The sequence below is a fragment of the Haplochromis burtoni genome, unplaced genomic scaffold, assembly GCF_018398535.1.
Source record: "Haplochromis burtoni strain Fernald_Lab_line unplaced genomic scaffold, NCSU_Asbu1 Contig_278, whole genome shotgun sequence".
Lineage (NCBI taxonomy): Eukaryota > Metazoa > Chordata > Actinopteri > Cichliformes > Cichlidae > Haplochromis > Haplochromis burtoni.
In genome coordinates, this window is record NW_024582639.1 from 319,290 (window position 1) to 342,379 (window position 23,090).

The 23,090-nt window shown below is 41.3% G+C and overlaps 2 protein-coding genes across 3 annotated transcripts in view; one reads left to right on the forward strand and one right to left on the reverse strand.

Moving 5' to 3' along the window:
• The first annotated feature begins 289 nt into the window (after positions 1-289).
• Positions 290-23,090, forward strand: part of LOC102314534 (neurotrypsin) — a 34,013-nt gene continuing 11,212 nt past the window's right edge. The window contains exons 1-6 of the mRNA XM_005943877.3: positions 290-640; positions 4,923-4,965; positions 16,316-16,558; positions 18,679-18,817; positions 18,907-19,085; positions 19,232-19,379. Coding sequence (XP_005943939.1) covers positions 542-640; positions 4,923-4,965; positions 16,316-16,558; positions 18,679-18,817; positions 18,907-19,085; positions 19,232-19,379 — 851 coding nt within the window. The 5' untranslated portion in view covers positions 290-541. The remainder of the gene's footprint in view (positions 641-4,922; positions 4,966-16,315; positions 16,559-18,678; positions 18,818-18,906; positions 19,086-19,231; positions 19,380-23,090) is intronic.
• On the reverse strand, positions 6,618-15,635 carry LOC102313928 (E3 ubiquitin-protein ligase TRIM21). Of its 2 annotated transcripts, none has more exons than XM_042227724.1 (3): positions 14,692-15,635; positions 13,040-13,310; positions 6,618-10,067 (listed from the first exon to the last, which is right to left on the reverse strand). In XM_042227724.1, exon 3 carries the CDS (start codon positions 10,063-10,065, stop codon positions 8,347-8,349), a length of 1,719 nt encoding a protein of 572 aa, XP_042083658.1. In that variant the 5' UTR covers positions 10,066-10,067; positions 13,040-13,310; positions 14,692-15,635; the 3' UTR covers positions 6,618-8,346. The 2 variants fall into 2 exon arrangements, with proteins under 2 accessions (XP_042083658.1, XP_005943938.1); XM_005943876.3 differs by having other exon boundaries at positions 6,663-10,067; positions 13,040-13,146; positions 14,692-14,931.

Here is a 23,090-nt window from a genome sequence, read left to right on the forward strand (position 1 = left end):
CATATCACTACTAATATTTTTATGTGTCCATTTGCCCCCTATAAAATGTTAAAAAGCCATCATCAATCATGCCTAAGTGACATCTCTTACTCAGAAATGTATTCATTTTCATACATTTTAAAGGTCACTTGGAGAGTTTTTGAGGAAAATTTTCTGCATAGTCTTAAACCTGCTACAGCTTGAGACCAACGACATAAAATGAAGTTAAATTCAGTTAAGTAATTCACCCTGACAAAAAATGTGTCCGCGCGCGGGCGTGTGAGCGCGACATGCTCGTGGCATTAAGTTTTTGCAGAGCTCAACATTATTTCACCCAAGATTGGTTCAGCGTGTGTGTGCGTGTGTGTGCATGCATCACTGTGTGTTTCATCCCGTTTATAGTGCCGCACCCTGCCTTCTGTGCGTAAAAGCCACCACGTAGCCGACATCATCATCATCATCATCACCGCACACCACGTTTCTTCCAGCAGCGGAGGATAACGGTTCACCTCACGGGCAGGTTGGACACAGAGATGGGAGAGGAGCGGCGGCTTTTCTGGCTATGACACAGACACAGCGGGCGGGAAGGATGGCTCTCACCAGCCGGGAAATGTTGTGCTTGATCGGAACCGCCTGTCTCTGGCTGCCACTGTTAGCTGAGGTACTGTATCCTGCTTGCTGCTGCTGAGGATGTGTTTTTTCTTTATAGTGCAATGTGCCCTGATTTATTTCTTTTCTTTTGTGTGTCTCTTTGTGTGTGCTTTCCTTTTTTTTGAAGCCATGTCCCGTGACGGTCACGCTTTGCTGACCTCTGCTGCATTTCATTAAAAAACAACAACAAAAAAACCAAAAAAACCTAATGAGTCCGACAGCCTGATTAAACTGACAGTTGTATTGATAAGCCTGTAGAAGAATTCAGGGCTGTGCCGCCACGTTGTAAGGTCTATATCACAGAAAGGATGCTTTCGTGTTTTTTCTCTCTGGGCTGCATTTCCAACAATGCAAGTGCAGGTCAGAAATTTAAAGAGCACCACATTTTAGCCAATTAATGGTGGCATGAAGGTACATTGCCCAATTAAGCGGAGTCTACATTGTCGCACACACCCATTCGTGCTGGGTGACAAACACAACCCCTCCACCTTCCTCTCTTTTCTCCTGCTCCTCATCCTCTTCCTCCACCCCCCGCGGCAGGATATCATGAGAAGAACCCGTCGGTGCCTCCTCTGCCCCCGCGGTGTTTGGGGAACGGACCCAGCACGGGCTGTTAAAGCTGTCACTGCATGTCAGCGCAGAAATGTTAAATTCGAAACGCGAGGAAGCAGGTGTTTCTGTCATGCGTGGGTCAGCTGGAAGTCAGGTTCACTCATTTGTTCCGTGTCTTGCAGAAGCAACGCAATCAATTAATGATCAATCAATCAATTATTCGTCACATTCGTCCAGTTTTCCTCTCACTGCAGTTGGAGTGTGTTGCGTTAATATGCAGCATATGAGCCGAGTAGCCAGTGTAGAAGTCATTAGTGGAGTACAGCAGTGTGCGGGATTTAATTAGACCCACTTACACTGAAAGCAGCCGTGCACATCGAGCACACCGAGCACGCTGCAGATGAATTCTTAATTTTTCATCTTTATTAGACAGTTTGTTTTTTCCCCCTGGCAGGAATTCTTGGAATTCAGAAGCTCTTCATTTTGTTGGAAACATGTGAACAAAACAGAAAATTAATCTGGAGATCTCTATACCCTACAAACTGCTTTCCTGTGGCTCAGTCTGTGGAGACTAAAATGCTTGTATGTAAACAATAGGCAGAAACCAGCCTCCAATTTACATCACAGAATACATTTTTGTGTCAGCTTCACTTAATAAAGAGCCAATATACAGCAGATTTACAAATATGAATTATATTATTAATAATACAGTAGCATAATGTTAAATAAAATGAATGTTTCGGCAGATTATGAACCCTTATTAGAGGCTACAACATCAAAGTTAATGGGATTTGTGATAAAATTGCTTTATGATTTACCTCTGCCAAGGAGGTTATTTGATGTATCGGATGGTTGAACAATATTTTATCACACAAACTGAAACATCCAACTAAGAATCATATTCACAAATCTACAGGATACTAGTAACAGCAGAGGGTGGCAGAAAACACCCTCACTGTGAAATAAAACAGGGAGCTTAAATTGAATTGGCCAGTGAGGACATGTGCATGAACAAAGCTGTTTGTAGTCATCTATGGAATCTAAGGAATTTGATTGTAAGATTGGAATGAGGTTTTTTTTAGGTCCTGTGTTTGCATCACTTTTGTATTGGAGGAACTGCAGATTCATGAATGATCATTCGCATGTCTTCAGGGACTGCAGTCCTCCAGGGATATTGGTTGGATAAAAGAGTGGAGCAAAAACAGTTGAGTATTGAGTATAGATGTTGCTTTCAGTTGGAGGACCTCTTCAGAACACTTTAGGACAAGACCCCATTCCCGTGTTCATTGCCAAGAAGATCATGTCTGTTAACTGGAGTAAAACATCACCACTACCACAAATCCTGTAGACACACGCATAATGGCGTTAGCGAAGCTGTGAATTAGTATGGATACATTCATAATGTATAAAGTCACAATGGCCTTGAACCCTTTAAACCTTAATTGTCAAGGAATGTTCAGCCATACTATGTCCAGTGTTTAGTGTTCTGTGCAAGATTTATGAGTTATTAATAAAAAGTTGCAGACTGTTTTACTTGTTTTAGTTTTTTACCAAAGGTGTGGCTTGACCCACAAGTGGTTAACTTTTGAATTTAATCTGGATCTGAAGCCCCTTTTTCACAATAGTCATAATGAAAGAAGAAAAACTGTGAGACATTGTCATAAACTAATCTGGATCCAAAGACTCAATGAATGTGTGGTGTGAGGGGACCTTTCGGCCTTGGTGGAAGCATGCTCATGTATTATAATCAACTGATTTACTTTACTTTACTTCAGCTTTGTTAAACATCAGGATTCAACCTCAATTTAACAGTGAGGTCAGTTAGTGGAGGAGAATCCTCCTAATCCTGCTCTGCTGGTTATAAACTAACCCTCTCTGCAGCTGGTTTTCTGTCAGACCTGATAAATACTTTCACTTTTCTTATCTGTGCCTGACAATCATTGTGTCACTATGCTTTCAGCACCACCGTGAAGTCTTCTGCAGGTCCCCAGGCTCCCTTGTAATAACACATAATAGGAAATGCCAAGTAAAATCACTCTACCCTTTAAAGGTTTTGACCCTTTTAAGGTTTCACATCATAAAAGTGACAAAAATCATCATTAATATCCCAAAACCTTACCAGCAACAGTCATCTAGGTGGCACGCACGAGTGTGATCATTTATGACTAAAAGCATCACTTTGGAGCAACTTCCTATCTCAGTGCTGCAGCGGTCTCGATTATTGCTTATTTATTTGTTGCCCTTCCATCTGGTGTGGTGCGTCTGTTTACATGGCCAAACACTGGACGCAGGTGCAAGAGCAGATTAGTGCCGTAATTGAGCCGTGTGATTGACATGAGCGGAGATATCGGCACCCGTGTCTGCTATCACAGGTCGCCTGTTCCTGATGTAATACCATTAAGCTGAGTCTTCTGGGAGGCGTTTGCGTGTTGGTTTCACGCGTGCATGTGCAGTGGCCAGAAACAGTGACAGGAAGCAGAGAGCAGAACTCACCTGTGTGACGGTGAAATGCGCTGTATATCGCTGCCCTCTCAGCAGAGCAGATGGGCTGTGTGTTGTGTAAATGTGTATCTGATATCTAAAATGAAATAAACACTGCAATATAAACTCTGATGCTGTCTAGTACTGTGTGTGTTTGCAGTTACTGTGCTGTACTCTCGTCCCTGGGTTGCTTATACTTATACTTCAAGTGGTGAGAATCAGGGAGTAAACTCATTAATACATCGAAAGTACATCGAGACGACTTCATGTTCAAGGATAAATGCCAACAAATCAGAATACTTTAGGGGGAAATGCTTGAATCTGCATGTAAAGTTGCACGAAAACTAAATATACGCAGTACTCAAGGGATTACCCTGTGTGCGGTAAACCATTAAAGAGGACCTCTTCTGCTCGTCTCCAGCTCCATGTTTTTTATTCTATGACTCAAGAGTAGCTTTGCATGATTCACAGATCAAAATAATCCTTATTTATCTTATTCTGGGCCTTGGTGCACCCCCTCAGTTCATCCTTTGTCTGAAATAGAGAGTTTCAGTTTCTCTACTCTTCAGTTAACTTTTATTCTGAGTGGCTGTCCCTCACAAGTATTAGGCTGGAACAGCAGGTGAGCAGGGCACCTGTGCTTCAGATATATCCACTCCTTATGACGTCTTACAGAGCCATGTTTAACACGAGCATCGGTGTATGAGGCATGAAATGAAACGAAATTATCTAAAATATACACCTTATAGATAGAAAATTACCTGTCTTATTTTATAACAATGGCCACAGTTGCTTTCGTGCTCAGTGAAGGTAATTGTAGAGATAATCTCGAGACCTTATGACTCTCTGTCCATTAAATTTGTTTCTAATTAGACTCAATGAAAGGATTTTTCTCCTTTTTTGGGGGTGTTAAGGCGCTATTATCAAGCTGCAGTCCAGCTGTTTTGGTGCTTTCACATTTGCTTTTTGCAATTCATAATTATGAGGAGTCAGATACGGCCTGTAACTAATCATCATGCATATTTTAGAATGTTGTTTATGCGTCACGACTCACTAAAGTTCAGACTTTGTGGTGGAAAATGAATCATGCGCTGGTGGCCTAATTTCCACCAGTTTTCAACCAAATCTGCTTAGAAGATCTTTGCCTTTTTATGTTTGCTTTTAAATGAATTTCATGTTTTTTTCTTGTTCTTTGTTTACTATTATACCAAGATGAAATTCTGGTCCTTTGTCTCACTCTCTTTCTTTTGTGCATGCAGGTGGTGGCTGAAGACAGCTACTTAAATGAGGTGCAGAACTCAGGTAGGCGAGAGGCGACGCTCTCATCCTCTTTCTGTGCATTTACTTTCTCCTCCCATCTGTCCTACCCTCCTACACCATCGCTCTCCTTTCTGCTGTTTTCTCCGTTCCCTCCAGTTTAACCCACATTCTGACTCAGACTCTCACAAAGCCCCTCCCACTCTTTCCTACCTCTCCTCTCCCCCTCATCCTGGCCTGCGCCCCTCTGCCTTTCATTTTCCTCTTCTTTCTTTCTCCGCATCCCTGAGAGGAGTGAAGGGCATGATGAAGATAGGAGGGGGGGTTGGGGCAAAGAACTCCTCCCTCTCGGCTCATTTCCAGTGCGGTGAAACATCTCCGCTTTAACACTCGCTACACACTGACAGACCCATGCAGTCAGAAACACACCATCCATCACGGGGAATCCAAATTGTGGCTTTTTAACAATACTGAACACCTGCATAAATTCACATGCTGCTAAAATTGCCTCTTTTTATTGGGTGGAAATGAGGATAAATGGTGTAAAAGCAAATTTCCTCAGGTTTCCAGATTTATTAGTGTGTTTTGTGTAGAGGATGTTGTTGCTACACACCCACCCCCCATACAGCCAGCCTCCGACTGTGAACCGTGTCAAATACTCATTGTGGCTGGGAAACGGATTACGGGAGAAGGGAGACTGAGTGTTCCCATGGCGATGGGCAGAGTGCGGTTGTCGTGGCAATGAGGAGGGTGTCGAGTATTGTGTGAAATGCATTAAAGAGCGTAGTGAAATATTAAAGTGGTGAAATATAAACAAGGGGAGAATTTAGGGATCATTTTGAGACATGAAAAATCATAATAAATGTTAGTTTTGAGCGATACTGAAAATGTTGCTTTTGTTTAGTTACGTAACGCTTTTTTACTTTATTAAAATTTTATGAAGCTGAAGATAAAAGTTCGATTAATGCTACTGTGCAGCTTTTAAGCATGTTTTTGCCATTCAGCACAACAAATGCAAAATATATATGTGAAAATATTACATGATTTATATGGTAAGATTACGAATTACAAAGCAGTAAGGGAACATGGCAGTGTATCCTGTGTTTTTTTTTAAATATTTGATGATTGTTTGTTTGTATTTGTGCCTAAGTGCTTAAAAAGAAGGAAAAATGGCTCAAAGATAAAGTTGTGCATTTATTTTTCATCAGCATCGACACAAAATGTCAGCGTTAACTCTCCAGCGACCCAACTAGTAACTACAATGACCTTGAGGTGTAATTCCTATCTCCAATTGTGTTTATCTCATCTATTATTTCTTTTCTCTTGCCGATATTCTAAAATGCTCAACTTATTTTGATTTTCAATCATTTTTAGCTCATCTGGCCAAACGTCTGATGTTTTATGCCACGAATATGTGTCAGATGGACAAGAATTGCAGGTGTAGTACTTGAGCACAGTGATCATATAGTGGATTTTCACCCAAATTCTGCTCAAGGCCAAAGTCATGTTTGTCACTTTATTGGAAATTTTACCATTTTTCAACTTCGGGTATTTATGGAAGAGGATTAGGGCCACTGAAAAACAAAAGTGGGCACGTCTTTTCCCCCCTTGCTTTTCCAGAATTCTGAGAAAAAAGTCACAAGTCTGACTTTAATCTCAGAATTTTGACTTTTTTTTAATCAGAATTCTGGAAAAGAAGAAAAAAAAATACGTGCCCCCCTTTTTTTTCTTCTTCTTCCTGTGGCCCTAATCCTCTTCCGTAGGTACTGGCCAGATTTTAGTGCAACAACATCAATTTGCCTTGGACATGACTGTTTGGCTCCTCCTTGACTTCTCAGTGTATTTTAAGCCTCATTTGTTTGCGGAGTACTGCCAACTAACCAGTAACACAAAAACCTATCACTTTCTTTCTGTACACATTACATTAACTTCTAAACTGTGCTGGATATGAGAGAGGTGAAAAAAGGAGCTACAAAATCCGCAAATTGTAGGCAAAAAATGTCATTTATTTTGACTTTCATTCCTCACAAATATTATTTATTTGGATATTGCAAAAAAATACAAAAACCATTGCAATGAGTCAGGGAATTATGACTCCAGTTTGACACTTGAAAATTAAATCAGATCGATGTTCAATCAGGTATATATGTAATATTAAATATATCAAAATTAAAGGGACAGTGTTTTTCTCTGACTTGCTATGTGGATATATCTGTTGTATCTGTTTAATATACTGGAATCTACTTTAGCAGTGCTCACAGTGCCCAAAAACACATACAAAAGAATACGCTACTCCGCAGCAACATTTCTTTCTACAAATCCGTAAACACGTGCAAAATGTGCATCTATTCGTGACTTACAGACGCACATCCTTTTAGTCCTTTCACCACTTTACAGACTCCACTCGTACCTCCATGTCGGCTATATAAGTAAGAACACCTGGTGAATTCATATTTTGTCTTGAAATCACAGGGGTTGCTCCCATTTACAGCACCACTTTCTTTTCAGTTAAATCCTCAATTTTATTATTTCCACCCATTCTTCTCCCCCGTTAACATGCTGTTCGATCTTCTGTGCACGAAGTGCCGAACTCGTTACAAGCCTCGAACCTTTCACCCTTAAACTGACGTCACCATATGTAGCAGAAAAAACCCCTCTATAGTTTAGTCTTTTTTTTGTAGTGTAATGAATTAGTCTGCCTGTTTATAAGATGAAGCCACCGTCCTACATTCATAAGACAATTATGAAGCTGCCTGGCAATATGTCAAAACGTGATAGACTAAATAATTTAATTATTATACGAAAAACTGTGATAATAAATAACTCATTAGTCATTAAATGCACATCTAAACTTTCTGAAGGTTTGAATATTATTTTCCTCCTTAAAACAAACATTGAGAGACTTTCATATTGAGATTCACATTCACTGTTTTTATCAGTTTGCTTTTCCTTTTTATTTGTCAAAACTGGATTTATTCTACTGTCATTTCTTTATATTTTCTTTCCAAGGAGCCAGTCTTTCTTGTAATTTTAAAGTGGTCTGCAGCAATAGTTCTTCAGGCTTTCTGGAAGATTTTTCCATCATTTTCAGTCCCATCCTTGTACCTGAACATTTTCAAACGAGAGAAAAACGCCCAAATGTTGTGTCAGTTTGACGAGGAGCTGAAACACGTTAGAATTGTTGATCTATTTTTCTCTAGCTAATTAATAGCAAAAAGAAACCAAACAAAACTGAAAAAAATCTGTACTTGGATAGGCGATTAGCAAATTTAGCAAGAAAACCTCACGTATTCACATTATCTCACTGATAAATATCTGATAAAGACATTAAATATCCAAAACGTCCTTCATATTGGATATATGTCTTTAAATGTTAGGCACTTGGCTTTTACCCCACAAAGACTCAAACAGAATAAAATATTTGATTCAAAGGGTGAGTCTCTGAAGCCCCGCTGACTCGCTTTCACCAACAGGAACTATTATCATGGGATCTAAATTGGAGCCAAATTCATTGTCACAGGGATTAAAGTACGGATAGAGCTCCTCGGTAAAGAAACACTCAGTGAAAGAGTAAATAAGTGTTGCAGCCTCCGTGTCCCAAAATGATATTTGACCTCGGTCGTAATCCACAAAAACCCCGATCCGCTCCACTTTCCCAAAGTGTACCGGCTCATCCGGAGAGTTGAAGGTTTCAAACTTATTTTCCAGGAACCACATGGCCCACAGCCCACTACGCAAATCCCGACTGAGTGACCCTCTCCTCTGGACCGACGCAGCAGCCATGCCCAGACACCACTCGGTCTTCTGACCCACGTAAACCTCGAAGTAAAACTTGCGGGATGAGAAGCTTCTGTTTCCCAGAACTGCAAGATGCTCAGTGAACATGCTTGGGTTCGAGATTTGGTTTGCCAACCATCCTGAGCGCATGCTGTATCTTACTTGTTTCAAGTCGTCCGATATCATGAGCAGAGGATGAGCCGTGTCCGGATCCAGCAAGACGTTCACCTCGTACTGCTGCATATATCTGAGCGTGGCTTTATTTGACACGTCTGATCTGTCGCACAGTTTTTGTATGTCTGTGTTCATTTTGTTGAGCGTTGTTCGCAGCTGGGAGACGGAGTTTTTCAAAGATTCGCCTATGTGTTGTATCTCCAGGTGTCGGTTAAAGCTGAGATGGGAAGGATCCATTGTTTGAGGCAGGACAGAGGAGCTTGGGTAGTGCCGGAGAAAATGGAGCTGATCTTTAGTCTGCTTTAGCTCAATCAGCTTCACACTTGTCACCTGCAGCTCTGTGATCTCCTTCTCCATATCACTAATTACCCCTCCTGCTTCTTGTTCTACAGTTTTTTGCTTCTCCTCGATGACCGCGATGAGCTCTGTCTGACTCTCCTGAATCTCAGACACCAGGTCTGTTAGGTCCTGCACGCCGCTGGCAGTCACCTTTTCAGTTTCTGTCTTGCTTAGCTTTACTGATTCCTTCACTTTCACAACGTTCTGGAGCCTTTCCTGGATCATCCGCTGCACTTTACCCTCAGTGTGCTCCAGCAGGTTCTTCTTCTCGTCGTACGCCCGCTCCACAGGAACAACAGAGTGCTCCTTGTGGCGGGAGCTGGAGCAGACGTCACACAGCAGAGCGCTGTCGTCTCTGCAGAACCACATCAGCAGCTTGTTATGTTCCTCACAGATCCGCCCCTCCAGGCTCGCCACAGGTTCAATCAGCGTGTGCTTCTTCAGTCCAGGGGCAAGGTGATGAGGCGCCAGATGAACGTCGCAGTATGAAGTCTGACACTCCACACATGATTTAATTGCTTCTTGCGGCGTGTCGGTACAGATGCCACATAGCACCCCAGCTCCAGGGCTGGCCTGCAGTGAATGAGCACTCCAGGTGTCAAAATCTTTAGCTTTAAGTGACAAGACGTTTGACGCGAGCTCTGAAATGAAAGTGTTGACCTTGAGATCCGGTCTTCTTTCAAAAGCGTGATTACAGACAGGACACCGACAGACTTGCGCATCTTTCCAGTAGGTTTCAATACACAACATGCAGAAGTTGTGTCCACATGGAGTGGAAACTGGGCGAGTGAAGACATCCAGGCAGATGGGACACAGAAACTGGTCCTCAGAGAAGAGACTGCTGCCAGATGCCATTTCTAAGAAAACAGACAAACACTATTAAATCTAGGCCAACATTCAGATTAGCTGCTTTAGCTAAAATAAGTTCATGAGCTATTCTGGAGCTTTTAACAGCAGCTGTCACTGCATTTTTAGTGGAAGTTAAATTTTTGCCTAACTCTTTAAAACAACCCCCGAGAGTTTACTTATATAAGCAAAAGGCTTATCTTTGCATTTAGTGCTGTAATTATTTAACGCTGACTTTAACCATTAAAGTTAAAACTCGAATGGCAGGTTTCGCTCTGTTGTTTTCAGGCTGCAGAACAGGATGCGACCTGTGCGATCACCTTAATGAGCCTCAGTATTGCCCGGGAACAAATTTTTCCTTTTTCACCAAGCATCGTCCTGATAACATTCAAATCACTTCATAACCAGATAGTCTGCACTTAAACCACAGAGCAAATGTACCAAACTGCACCATCATCGAGACTCAGGATTAAATGGACCCATGCTTATAGACTAGGTTTTTAATAAATGCCGTTCTTTCTCGTTTCATTTTCAAACTATGTATTTGCATTCTTTTTTTTAACCTGTTGCTATGTAGTAAAAAGGCATTTTCCTGTATAAATAAAGATGAATTTATTGCTAACTTCATGAATCTTTATTAACTTTATTAACCTTATGAATTTAAAGCCACTAACTCATATAAAAACAGCACCTGGCTGTGCAGATCTGAGCTGCAGATCTCTAATAACATAACTACTGATGTTATTCACAAATAGACTGATTAGATGAGCTAATGTGAGAGCTCACTATATGGAGATGTGGGGTAACACATACCCACAGAGCAGACAGGTCTGGCCCGAACCTGGTGTCAAGCCGGCACTGCTGGGTGACTTCTGGCATGGGTAAGTGGTATGTCATCCAGATATGGGCCAGGCCTGGCATAGATGGCACTGTTTATGTGATGGCATGCCACATCTGGCCTGATTGTGGTTTGGTTTATGTGGCCCAGGCTCATAGAAAACAGGTCTTCCCAGGATCCGGCATCAAGCTGGCACTTCTGACTGACTGGTGTCATGGCAGGGTGTATGTCAACCAGACGTGGGCCAGGTCTGGCAATGACAGCACTATTTATGTTCCTATTTTCCTATTTTAGTTAGAAGACCCAAATGCCATGTTGCAATACTATACTGCTATGGTAGCCAACGTTTCAAATGCAGGTTTGACAGGTTTGTGAGTGTACACTTTATACTAAACCTAGTGAGGGTTTACTCATGTTTACTACCGGTTGGCTATAGCGCAGGAGATAGAGCAGGTCACCTACTGATTGGAAGGTTAGTGGTTCGATCCCAGTCTGCATGTCAAGAGTTTGAACGTAGTTATGAAGCACTCAATTTAGAGGAAGTGGGTGAATGTGGCATGTTGTATAGAGCACTTTGTGTAATCTGGGAGAGTAGAAAAGCACTATATAAGAATCAGTCCATTCACTGTCTGAACAGAGTTTTCTCATGTTACTATTGTGTTCTGGCACATGTTGTTATTACATGGCTTGATTAAGGTACACATTAGGCTGACATCTGGGGGCAGAGCTGAAACTGTTCTGGGCCAGCAGTGTGTCTGCAACTGGCCTTGTGCGGGCCACCTCTGGCAAACCTGATCTGGGCCACCAAAGGGTCGTCATTCTTTGCGGTATGTGGGCCATGTGTAAGCACATTGTGTGGGCCAGATCCGGGCCATACAAATTTTGCTATGTGGGTATAAAAGCACACTACAGTCACTATGCACAAAAAGTGCAGTAAGGACAGTTAATAAGATCGGATATATTTCTAAATTCAAAAATGTGGAAATTCACAGATCTGGTCAGATTTAAAACTGGTCAAATAATATTCAGAAGAAGAAATAATGTGTTACCAAAAATTTTAAATGTTAAGTTCTCACAGACAGAGAGGGGAGCTACATTTGAAAAAACACAAAGCAAGGACAACAACGAGGAGCATGCAGTTAACAGTGTGTGGAGTGGTTTTGTGGAGTAATGTGGAGAAGGCTATACAAATATAAATCAGTTAAAAAATTATATAAAACACCAATAAAGCACTATATGGAAGCGGTGGGGTGTTAAATCTTTATATTAAGAATGACGTATTATAAAAAGCAATACTTTTGGATAGGTGTAGTTAAATGACTATAGATCAGTGTATAAAGGTGTATATGTTAATATAACACAGGACTGTGCATTTGATATTTTTACAAGTATATTTATAGCATATATGTATATTTTAGATTGTATAATTAAAACAGATATATACGATGAATTAATACGAATTGAACTGGATAAGACCAACATTTTTTTTCCCATGTGAATGTGATGACTTTTACTGATTTATACTGACTTATATTGATTGATTAATATTGAGTCTTACTAAAAGGAGTTAGTAGCTATCAAAGATGATCGTAGTTGTGCATTAAGAGGAACTGCTCGTTTGATATCTTGAACGTCATTATTTATATATTTATTTATTTATTTTTAAATCACATGTGATCATATTTGGAAGTTAGTTAATGCTTTCACTAGTTAGGGTGGATGGTTACCGAGCTGTCACTGTGATATTAAATAGGATGCTGATTTTGGCAACCAAACAACAGACTTGAAACAAAATGTACCTACTGGGGAAAATAAACAGCTGATTCCTTTTCTTCTTATATCTCAGTGCTGAATAGGGCAAACCCAGCTGTCAATCAAAGGGCTTACACCCCTTATAATCAGGCTGGTCTACGAGTCCCTGCCCCTGATAAAAATTTAACAAATTCCCAGTGGGGTTAAAGTGTAAGTAAAATTGGCTTTCACTTTCAGTCTGAGAAGACTAGCAGGAAGGATGATCTTAGCTATTTCAGAGCAAAAGCTACTCCTAATCAAATAAAAGAGGATTAAAAAGGATTCAGAGTGACAGATTTTGCAGTATTCTCATGAAAAAGACAGAAACATTTCTACTGAATATCAAATACTCACCTGGTTGTTGACATCAGAATTTCCTACACTGGTGAAGTCTTCTTATATCGCTGAACCAGGGCGGCTGTCTCACATTCTGCACTTAGAAACCGTTGTTTTCAGGATGTCTGTGAAGAAAAGTTATGTACACGGATTGTTGGCTTTGCAGTTGATGGTGGAGTTGTGGTGATGGGCTGATGGGGAGGTTGCAACCACATTTCTGCGTTACATCATCCCTAATATAACTGTCATTTAGTGCATTGTTCACATTTAGAACTTGTGGTCCATGATGCTGTAAAACACATTAGAGAGCTGAGTCATTTTCACACATTTATTAGTTCGTTGATCTCAGCAAACGAACACGTTTGCCTCCTTCTCAGTCGGAAGATTCACATATATGGGTAAAAGAGGGTTTACAGATGACAGATTTCCTCTATGGGAAAAAAATATGTCATTAAAGCAGAGAAAGAAAAAATCTGCTGGGACAGAATATCATATTTTGTGTTGTTTTGTAATTAGCACAGCTGGCCAAATAGCACAAAGTGAAAGAAGTCACAAACGAAACAGTCTGTATTGCCTTGTTTTATTGGCAATAAAATATTACACATTTTAGTTTCACTTAGAAACTACACAGCAGAGTATACGCTATTGTTATATGTTTAAGTTCTGAACTTTCAAAATTCACAATTATTCTATAAACATTACATTGAGAATAGAATACATTTTAAAAAAAGTTCTAATAGGCTTAAAAATATACAGGACCACTCTAGTTTCTAAATTATTTTCATGGAAAAAGAAAAGCACATATCACACTCTGCTTATGATCCATATGTTTAAGCCTTTGAACAAGTAGAATTTTTTTTTATAAAATCTCCACGCCTTGTACAGCTGCCATGAATGGGGGAAATCATCTATAAGAACCAAATCTGTTTTTTCCTCAGGATGTACAAATGCTTTTCAGTTCAGTTCAGTTCAGTTCTTTTTTATTTCAAACATGCTCTCCTGCTGTAAGTTTAGCCATCTTAACACGCTCCTCTTTTAAAGCTAGCATCAAGTGGCCACTAGAGAAACTGTTGTTTCTAGCACTTCTATTAATGGATTCGGTTTTATCAACCTTTCCAGACTTGTTTTGACACGGTGAGGCAATGAATGAGAGAAACCACTTAAACTATTACTCATTTGGCCAACTATGTGTGGTACACAGGTATCATCCCACTCTGTCGGTAACCTTCAAATAGACTGGCAACTTCCTTGAACTTTATGCTATTGTTGGAGTCATAATCAGATAAACTAAAAAAAAAAAAGAAAATTATAAAATTAGTCCCACGTGGCCTTTGTATCCTTTGCATATGCAGCTGGAAAGTATGTTGTTATTGTTACTTTCACTTCTCATGCTTTTTGCCCTAAAAGCTGCAGTTCAGAGTTCACTACGGACACCGGAAACATAGTGAAACGTGGGAAATTCGACTCCGACATTTAGACAACAAATATCTTCAATCGGGAATATCACTAAAGAGAAGTGTGATCATATTTTTGAGACAACAGCTGTGACAACATTTCTCAGCTAAAAGGCTTTACCAGCAAAGAAGTTTATGACCGTACAGCACATAAATAATATTAATTGCAGTAGCTATGTGTTATTAAGAAAGCTTAGGTTACTAGTGACTACTTACTTGTTGCTCGTTGGTGTGGGAGTGAAAATAATGAGCACGGCTCAGTTCCCTTTCTCCAGAAGTATTTTGCTTTTGGTTTCCTCAGTGTCAAATTTCCTTAAAGGGACAGGCACCCTTTTTCTTGCTGCTTGCATTCAGGTTTTGAGTCCAGTATGAGGTTGATTTAGATTTTTTAATTCTTAAGGATACATTTGTGCTTTACTTCAGAATTGCTTTTCCTCTTATCTGCCTCCAGTCTGTCTGTGTGTGTTTGTGTGTTGCAGTGTTGGTCACTCTGCAGTGAAATCTATGGATGTGCGTTAGTGTGTGAGGTGAGCTTCAGGGTTGCAGGGCGGTGTGTGCTGAAGAGATAAGGGCTGGGGATTGCTGATACACTGCTACCATTAATCATGGTTTAGTAGCCGCTTGGCCTCCGAAACCCCCGAAGCTTTGGTGCGGGAAAAGTACTGAAGTTCTTCAGAGGAAGATGCAACGACTCAAGAGGAAAACACTCCTGTAGCTGTAGAAAACAACATTCAGTCGAGCTCTTTCTTTGGTTTAGGGGGTTTTCATACTTACAGATCAGCCAAAGCGAAACTTGAAAAGACAGAAGAAGAAAAAAACAGTCACTAGCCACTTTATTGGATGCAACTGCTGTTCAACTACCTAATCAGCCAATCGCATAGCAGAAACTGCATTTAGGTTAACATGGTTAAGATGACCTGCTGAAGTTCAATTCAGTATCAGAATTGAACAGAAAGGTGATTTAAGTGACATAAATGTGCAGTGGTTGTTGGTGCCAGAGGGGCTTATCTGATTATTTCAGAAACTGCTGATGTACTCATAACTATTTCTAAGGTTGACAGAGAATTGTGTTACTGATGCAGGAGGAAAAATAAACAGCATAAACAGCAGTTCAGGATCCTGTTGTATCTAATATATAGTTCAGTGTGGCCCTGCAGACCAACATTCCAACAAATATGCAAATACAATAAAAAGATCAAGTAACTAAAGTCAGAGAGATCCTATTTTCCACTCTACTTGTATAAATAATTGACCTTTTTAAGTGACTTTGCACCTCTGAGTGTGCTGTGCAGTGCCTGTATGTGCACCACTCTCCCCATTATATTTTTTAGCATGATTTCTTTTCATTAGCGCATTCTGTGTGCGTTTTAATCAGCTGCAGCACAAAACCTGCTCTACATTTTGTGGCCTAATTTTGCTAAACTTTGATGTCAGCAGTTTCCCTCTCAGACTGTCGAAGCTTCACTCACCCATTCCTCCCTCTCAGAGAAGATTACTGGCAGTATCTGGCCACCACCGTGTTAAATAAGGAGGTTCAGGGTCATGGAAATTTCCCCAGTTCACCATGGATCAGTGTGGTTGAATGCCTTAGAGGGGATCCTGCTGCAGTACTGGAGAATCATCCATGTAGGGTTTTATGTTAAGATATAATAAAGACACGGGGATAATGTGATTTAAATAAGACCCGTTTTACTCCCATTTCACCTCTCTTTTCCCAACCAAACTATCTCTTTTATTCTCATTGTCCTCGCTGACCCAAATACCCGTCCTTTCATCCAAAACATCTCATTCTCTCATCTTCCTCAACATATACTTACTCTCCTCTCCCTTTGGTGTGCAGTGCCTCTGTCATGCTCTGAGGGATTCACAGAACTGGGATACTACAACGGCACCGTGTCGCAGACAGACTCTGGTGCCCCCTGTCTGAAATGGACTGAGTTTCCAGACTATGTCATGCAGTACCCGGGCCGCGGCCTGGGTGACCACAACTACTGCAGGAACCCGGATCGCGAGTCCAACCCGTGGTGTTTCTTCCGACAGAACTCAGGAGCAATTGGCTGGGCCTACTGCGACTGCCACCAGGGTATATCCACAGACGCTCTGAACAGTTCATGCATGATTAAAAACAAGTTGACCTTTAAATGATTTCATTCCACATTTAGTGCTGTGCGCATCCCCCCCCCCAGCAGATTCAAATGAAACATTTGTTAGCTGTTGGTTAAGCTGTTCACAAGGTTTTCACACCAAAAAAAAAGGGGAAGATACTCTTTTATGTAAAAGGTAATATCTGCAAAACAACTGCAACAATTCAAAATCCAAAGAAATTTGGTGTGTAAAGATAAAATTCTATTGATACTTGGCAGTCATGACTGATTAATGACTGAGCTTCAATAACGTATGGACCCTTTGTGCACAAGTTCCTTGAACTGCATTATTTTAAATGTCCAAAAGGGGAATGTGACGCTGTTTTTCATTTTATTTATTTTAGTAAATATTTTCCTGATGAGTTTATATTCTCAATGCAAGTTTGAAGAGTTCTTTAAATCAGCAGCATGTTCATTTTGTAAATTGTGGCTCCAATTACAGTAAAACAGTCATAAACCGAACCCCAGTTCCTCTTGTAATGGAGAATAACTTCTAAATCTGGTTTCTGGCATGTAAAATCTAAACTTTCTATATCAGTATTACTCAATTTAAAAATAAGCCTCTGACTGGCTCAACAACCAATTTCTAAACTGATTAGAGTTCCAGGTATTTCAAATGTTACCAACATCTATGAATTTAATGTATTTAATAGAATAACGGCTTTCAAATCCATGTGATTGTGGGGCTTTTAGTATTTATTTACACTCACCTGACACTGAGGATCCCTTTTTTCCTTCACAACTGCTTCAGTTGTTTGTCGCTCAAATTCATCTAGATGTTGGAAACAATCCTCAGAGATGTTGGTACCTACTGACATGATAGCATCACATTAGTGATGTGAATCTCTTGTTCCACCACATTCCAAAGGTGCTCAGTTGGACTGAGATCTGGTGACTGTGGACTCACTCAGTCAGTTCAAGAAACCTGTTTGAGAATACCCGATCTTTGTGACTCAGCACGTTATCCTGCTGGAATGCTTTCATGTTGTTTACAAAATGTTCTCACACTAACATGTGTGTGTTGCAGCAGAAATCAAGACTCAATAGACCAGGCAATGTATTTCCAATCAAATGCAAACTGTAGCCTCTGTTTCCTGTTCTTAGCTGACAGGAAGGACACGCGATGTTTTCTTCTTCTGCTGTAGTCCATCTGCTTCAAGGTTCTACATGCAGTATGTTCAGAGATACTCTTCTGCATACCTTGTAATGAGTAGTAGCAGGACAGAGGTACACGCTTCTGCTCACTACATATTTTTTCTTTTTCAGACCAGTCTCTGTAAACCTTAGAGATGGTTGTGTGGGAAAATCCAAGTAGGTCAGCAGTTCCTCAAATACCAGCCTGTCTAGTACCAACAACCATGCCACATTCAAAGTCACATTTTATCCACTTTGTGTTGCTCAGTTTTAACTTCAACAGTATCATTTTGATTAAATGCACTGAGTTGTTTCCACATGGTGTACCTAACAAAGTGTCTGTTGAGTTAATTTTATCTGATAAATGTAAATGCTTTTTAAAAAAACAAAACAGGCCACTGGTTTTGTGTCATCTTGTAAAACTGGTCTGCTGGGAAAACAAGTTTAGTTTTGTATAGCTATATATTTGCTATGAAACAACAGACAGCCACAGATGATTACGAGCTGTTGCATGTATTGGAGGGATTAGCATTTGAAGAGACAGATATTCCCCTCTGGACAAACGAGTTTAAAGGATGACTGTCGATTTTAGATACACCTGAAACCAAACTTCAAAGGAATGCTAATGTTTGTCTGCAGGATGTGTCAACAGACAAGTGCTTGATAAAGTGATGTAGAGGTGTTCAGTGCTGAATATTGAATCAAACAGTGGAGCTCTGCCAGAGATACGATCACAATCTAATAACTGAATAACAAACACCTTGATGAGCAGTTAACCTCACAGTATGTGTGATGCCTGTGAAGATGAGTTTGTACTGAACGTATTTGGGTTATTATGTCAAAATTATGTTTATTATCTACTTGTGTTGCCATTGTGAATTTTTGAGTTTTCTGATCATTAAAATTTGCGTGTTTGTGATTTTAGGTGCTACACGTCTGGTTGGCAGCTCGATCTCTGGCAGCGGGCGAGTTGAGGTTTACCTGAACGGCCAGTGGGGAGCAGTGTGCGACTCTCACTGGACAGACCGGGATGCCAGTGTGATCTGCAGACAGCTGGGTCTGGGGTAGGTCGGATGAAACACCTGCTACGAGTTACAGTGACGTGCGACTGATGTAAAAAGTTCATTCTCACCGGTGACGTTTCTATTTTCAGCGATATCGGCACAGCGTTGCAGCACTCTCAGTTCGGCTCGGGCTCTGGCCTATTTCACTACGAACGTCTAGGTTGCCGCGGTGATGAGAACACCCTGAGTAAGTGCCGGAGCAGGATGTTCGTCACTGGTGACTGTAGCCATGGAAACGAAGCAGCAGTGGTGTGCGCACCACCAGAAGGTCAGTGTGACTTCCACAATGTTGTGGCAAACGCACCTGAATGTTTCGGCCCATACATAAGAGGCACAGAGCGATTCGGTTCCAATAAAATGTGTGTGAGAGCATTCAAGGTGGATGCTGCTGGATCTCATGCCATCTCCTCTCAGGCAGTGGCCCTCCTCTGCGACTGGTTGGAGGTGAGGAAGACTTTGAAGGTCGTGTGGAGGTGTTTCATGCAGGAAGGTGGGGCTCTATCTGCGATGACCAGTGGGACGACAGGGACGCAGAGGTGGTGTGCAGACAGCTCGGTTTTGGGTACGTTCACACCTCCACCACAACTAGATAAGAGATGTATGGAAACATTCTGATCTTTGTCCTAGTTTAAAGGTTACGTTGTGAGCCTCAGGCCACAGAGACACCTGCTGTAGTAGGAGAGCCACAAATGTACAGATGAAGAAAGCAAACACTATGCCTGTTTTAAATTGGCTTTCTATCCCCTCTAAGGTCTTCTCCTTGTGCACCTCTGGACCAGGTCCAGAACTGCTGCTATTTCTAGATCACTCCCTGTATGTCCTGTTCTCACCACCTGGCAAGTTGACCCAACTTTCATGTCAAGGATCGTCACCGGCTCGATCTCTGTTCACGAATAAGAGGCCAAACAGTTTTCAGGGGATAAGTGTACTCCTAAAGTAGCAGGCAGCATATGTACTGCGGTACCTGCAGAGTCTTTTATGTCTGTCACATGTTCTCAGCATGAACCTGGTCTCATTGGTAAAGAGAACCGGGTGCCACTGGCACTGCCTAAAGATGATGAGTGCTCATGCATCCCTCAAAGTCTGTTTGCGACAGTTAGGTTAGAAGAATGAACTTGAGTAGCCCGCTGCAGGTCCCTGTGTCGGTCTGACAGTGAGCCTCCTGATTGTACAATCGTACTCAAACAAAGAAGTAGATAACAGTTCAGCTGCTGGCTTGTCCTTCTATAGCCTTGCCCAGCTCTCCTCTTGTAACAGCCCGGAGACACAGCAAACCTTCCTGTGACGGGACGTATGGATACACCAGCCTGAAGGAACTGGAGCATCTGTGCAACACTCAGAGTGTAGTATTCTGTGGCCACCACCTGCAAAACCATTCTGTCATGAACCAAGGTTCATACACACAGAGTGGGGATCAAAAAGCAGACTCAATACAAAATTCACAGGAACTATGTACAGATTTATTTCTCTAACATAAATGATCAGGAACAACCAAGGGAACGAGAATAAAACTCAAGCCGAGGAACTGAAATTCCCTGGGAAGCTGTGATCTGGACCGTGGGAAGCTGCAACAGAAAGGGGAACAATTACTTGTGTGCAGGAAGGGAGAGAGTCAAAACTAAACCAGAATTAGAATGCTGTGGCTTACAATCAGAGTCAGACCGTGGGGCTCGGATGGGAGGGTGTCCGTGGGAGAGAATCCAAGGAGGGAGAGACGGAGACTGAGGGAGTTCTCTTGCACGCAAAACATGCAGGAGATGTCTTCAATTGCCAGACGGTGACCACTAAGAGTGACTAACGGACTGGCGTGGAGCAGCCATCCGCGCTGGGTGAAATAGTTCTCCGGTAATTGGTAATTAGATGGAATACAGGTGCGATGCTGTCGACCCAACCCGAGGGCGTAGCCACTGAGTCAATACGAACACTACCTGTTCCCACGGACCATGACACATTCCCTTTTTGGGACAGTTGTTGCTGCCTCTCAAGTGCACCTGTTGTCAATTTTATTTGCACTAAAGCAGATGAAATGGATTCACAGTGGTTTATGGTTCCAAATTGGAAAGATTGATATCCCTGAAGTTTAATTAACGTTGTGTATACTGTGATGTTTGTGTGTTCCCTTAATTTTTTGAACATGGTATATAAATATGGGGTGTGTGCTGTGTATTGAACTCCCCCAGGGTCTCTGACTGCATTTACATTACTGTAACTCTTTGATGCATCTGATGGAGAAAGAGCAAACGGCACATTGGAAATGCAGGATTTTTATTAGCCAAAGCAAATGTATCACACCACCTGCCCTAGATGCCCGATTTGGCTCCCTGTGACTTTGTCCTTAAAGTGTTGCCTTTTTGACTCAGTGGAGAAGATCCAGCACATATCCCAAGTGTGCAGGTTGTTGCAGGGCTGCTCAAGGAGACGACCTTTAGGGGGATAGCAGCCAAATGTAAATCCGGTCCAGGTTTTTATGTGTGGAGTTGCATAACTTTTTGACTGCACCTTTTGCTTGTGCAGGTGTTTATTTGTCCCACTCTCAGTGGAAAGACTAATGGCACCACAATTACACAAGATTTACAGGTTTGCAGTGTGGCAACTGAAACTGACTGAATTGATGGGGCATTGTGGATGACACAAATATAGGGAACATTCAGCTCTGGAAATTTCACTAATCACTTTACAAACAGAAGATGCCAGTATCTTTAAAATCCCAGAAATGATCCCTCCATCCATCCATTCGCTTCTGCTTATCCTTTTCAGGGTCGCGGGGGGCGCTGGAGCCTATCCCAGCTGTCATAGGGCGAGAGGCAGGGTACACCCTGGACAGGTCGCCAGTCTGTCGCAGGGCCAACACACAGGGACAGACAACCATTCGCACTCACATTCATTCGCACATTCACACCTAGTGACAATTTGGGTTATCCAATTAACCTATCCCCACAAGCTGCATGTCTTTGGACGGTGGGAGGAAGCCAGAGTACCCGGAGGGAACCCACGCAAACACGGGGAGAACATGCAAACTCCACACAGAAAGACCCCGGCCTGATGTTGGAATTGAACTCAGGACCTTCTTGCTGTGCGGCAACAGTGCTAACCACCGTGCCACCGTGCTGCCCCAAAAAAGATTTAAAACTGAATTATTTATCAGATGCCGTTGAGTAAGCTGGAGATGTTCAGGATTCTCCAGCAGAGCAGATTACAGTTTGTCTCATCTTGAAAATACTTCCTCACACACAGAATGTAAACCCTACGGAGAAGAAAGTGAAGATCTTCCTCCATGTTTAACACGAGGTTGCATTTCATCTCCCGAAACACCGGGGGACACCTCACCATCTGTGTTTGTGCGTGTGAATAATAGATGTCCTGACACTGATGCAGCTGTGTACAGCTGTGCGCTGATGTGTTTTGACACGCAAAACAAAACGAAGCAAACTCGATTTGTTTTTCCCCACATGGATTGTATTCGTTATTTTTTGTTTCGCTCTGCAATAGATAGAGAATACGTGTCAAACATGTAGACACTTTGCATGTTGGCACTAGCTAACACTACTCCTCCCTGTGAACAAACAGCAGAGGAAGAAAAACTCAAATCTGTGACAATAATCATTTACAAGAGTTCTGCATTTAGTACTTTAATTTGAAGTGCAAGTTTTTAAATATAATGAGGAAAATGGAGAAGTAAAAACATTAAATGTAAGTAATGAATGAAAAACACAAGGTTTTACTTTTTTTTAAATTGATTAAAAAAGTAAATTATTGAACTAATAAATAATTCACTAATGAATTGATGATTCATATGAAAGAAAATAAGAATTCTTTTTAAAATTATATCTGAGAGGCTGTAATTACAAATGTTCAGTATACATTTACCACCCATATTTGTATTTTATTTATACAACGTTTATTTGTAAAATTTAAACAACACATGTTAACACGAGTGCATTTAAACAGAATGCAACTATACAGTGCATATAAAACGTTTAGCCACAGCTACCTTGCAGACCGTGTCCCTGGTTGGGCTTTTTAAAGACACAACATATCAGATCAAACAGAAAACAGCAACAATGACCACACAAGCCATAATTTTGCCTGTTAATTAAAATTTTTAAGATTTGATGGCAAAGAGTTCAGAATCTGTGCGCCTTTTAAAATTTAAGAAGCTGTACTGAATAAATTTCACTGTATAAAATCATTTCTAGATAATTTCCAGCCCTTCCCTGCTTCCCGTACTCTGATTCCTCCTATTTTTTCATATTTATAAATAACAAATAATTAG

Bases quoted from the DNA above. Each gene is read 5' to 3' on its own strand.
- LOC102313928 (XM_042227724.1), bottom strand. From the start codon at position 10,065: ATGGCATCTGGCAGCAGTCTCTTCTCTGAGGACCAGTTTCTGTGTCCC.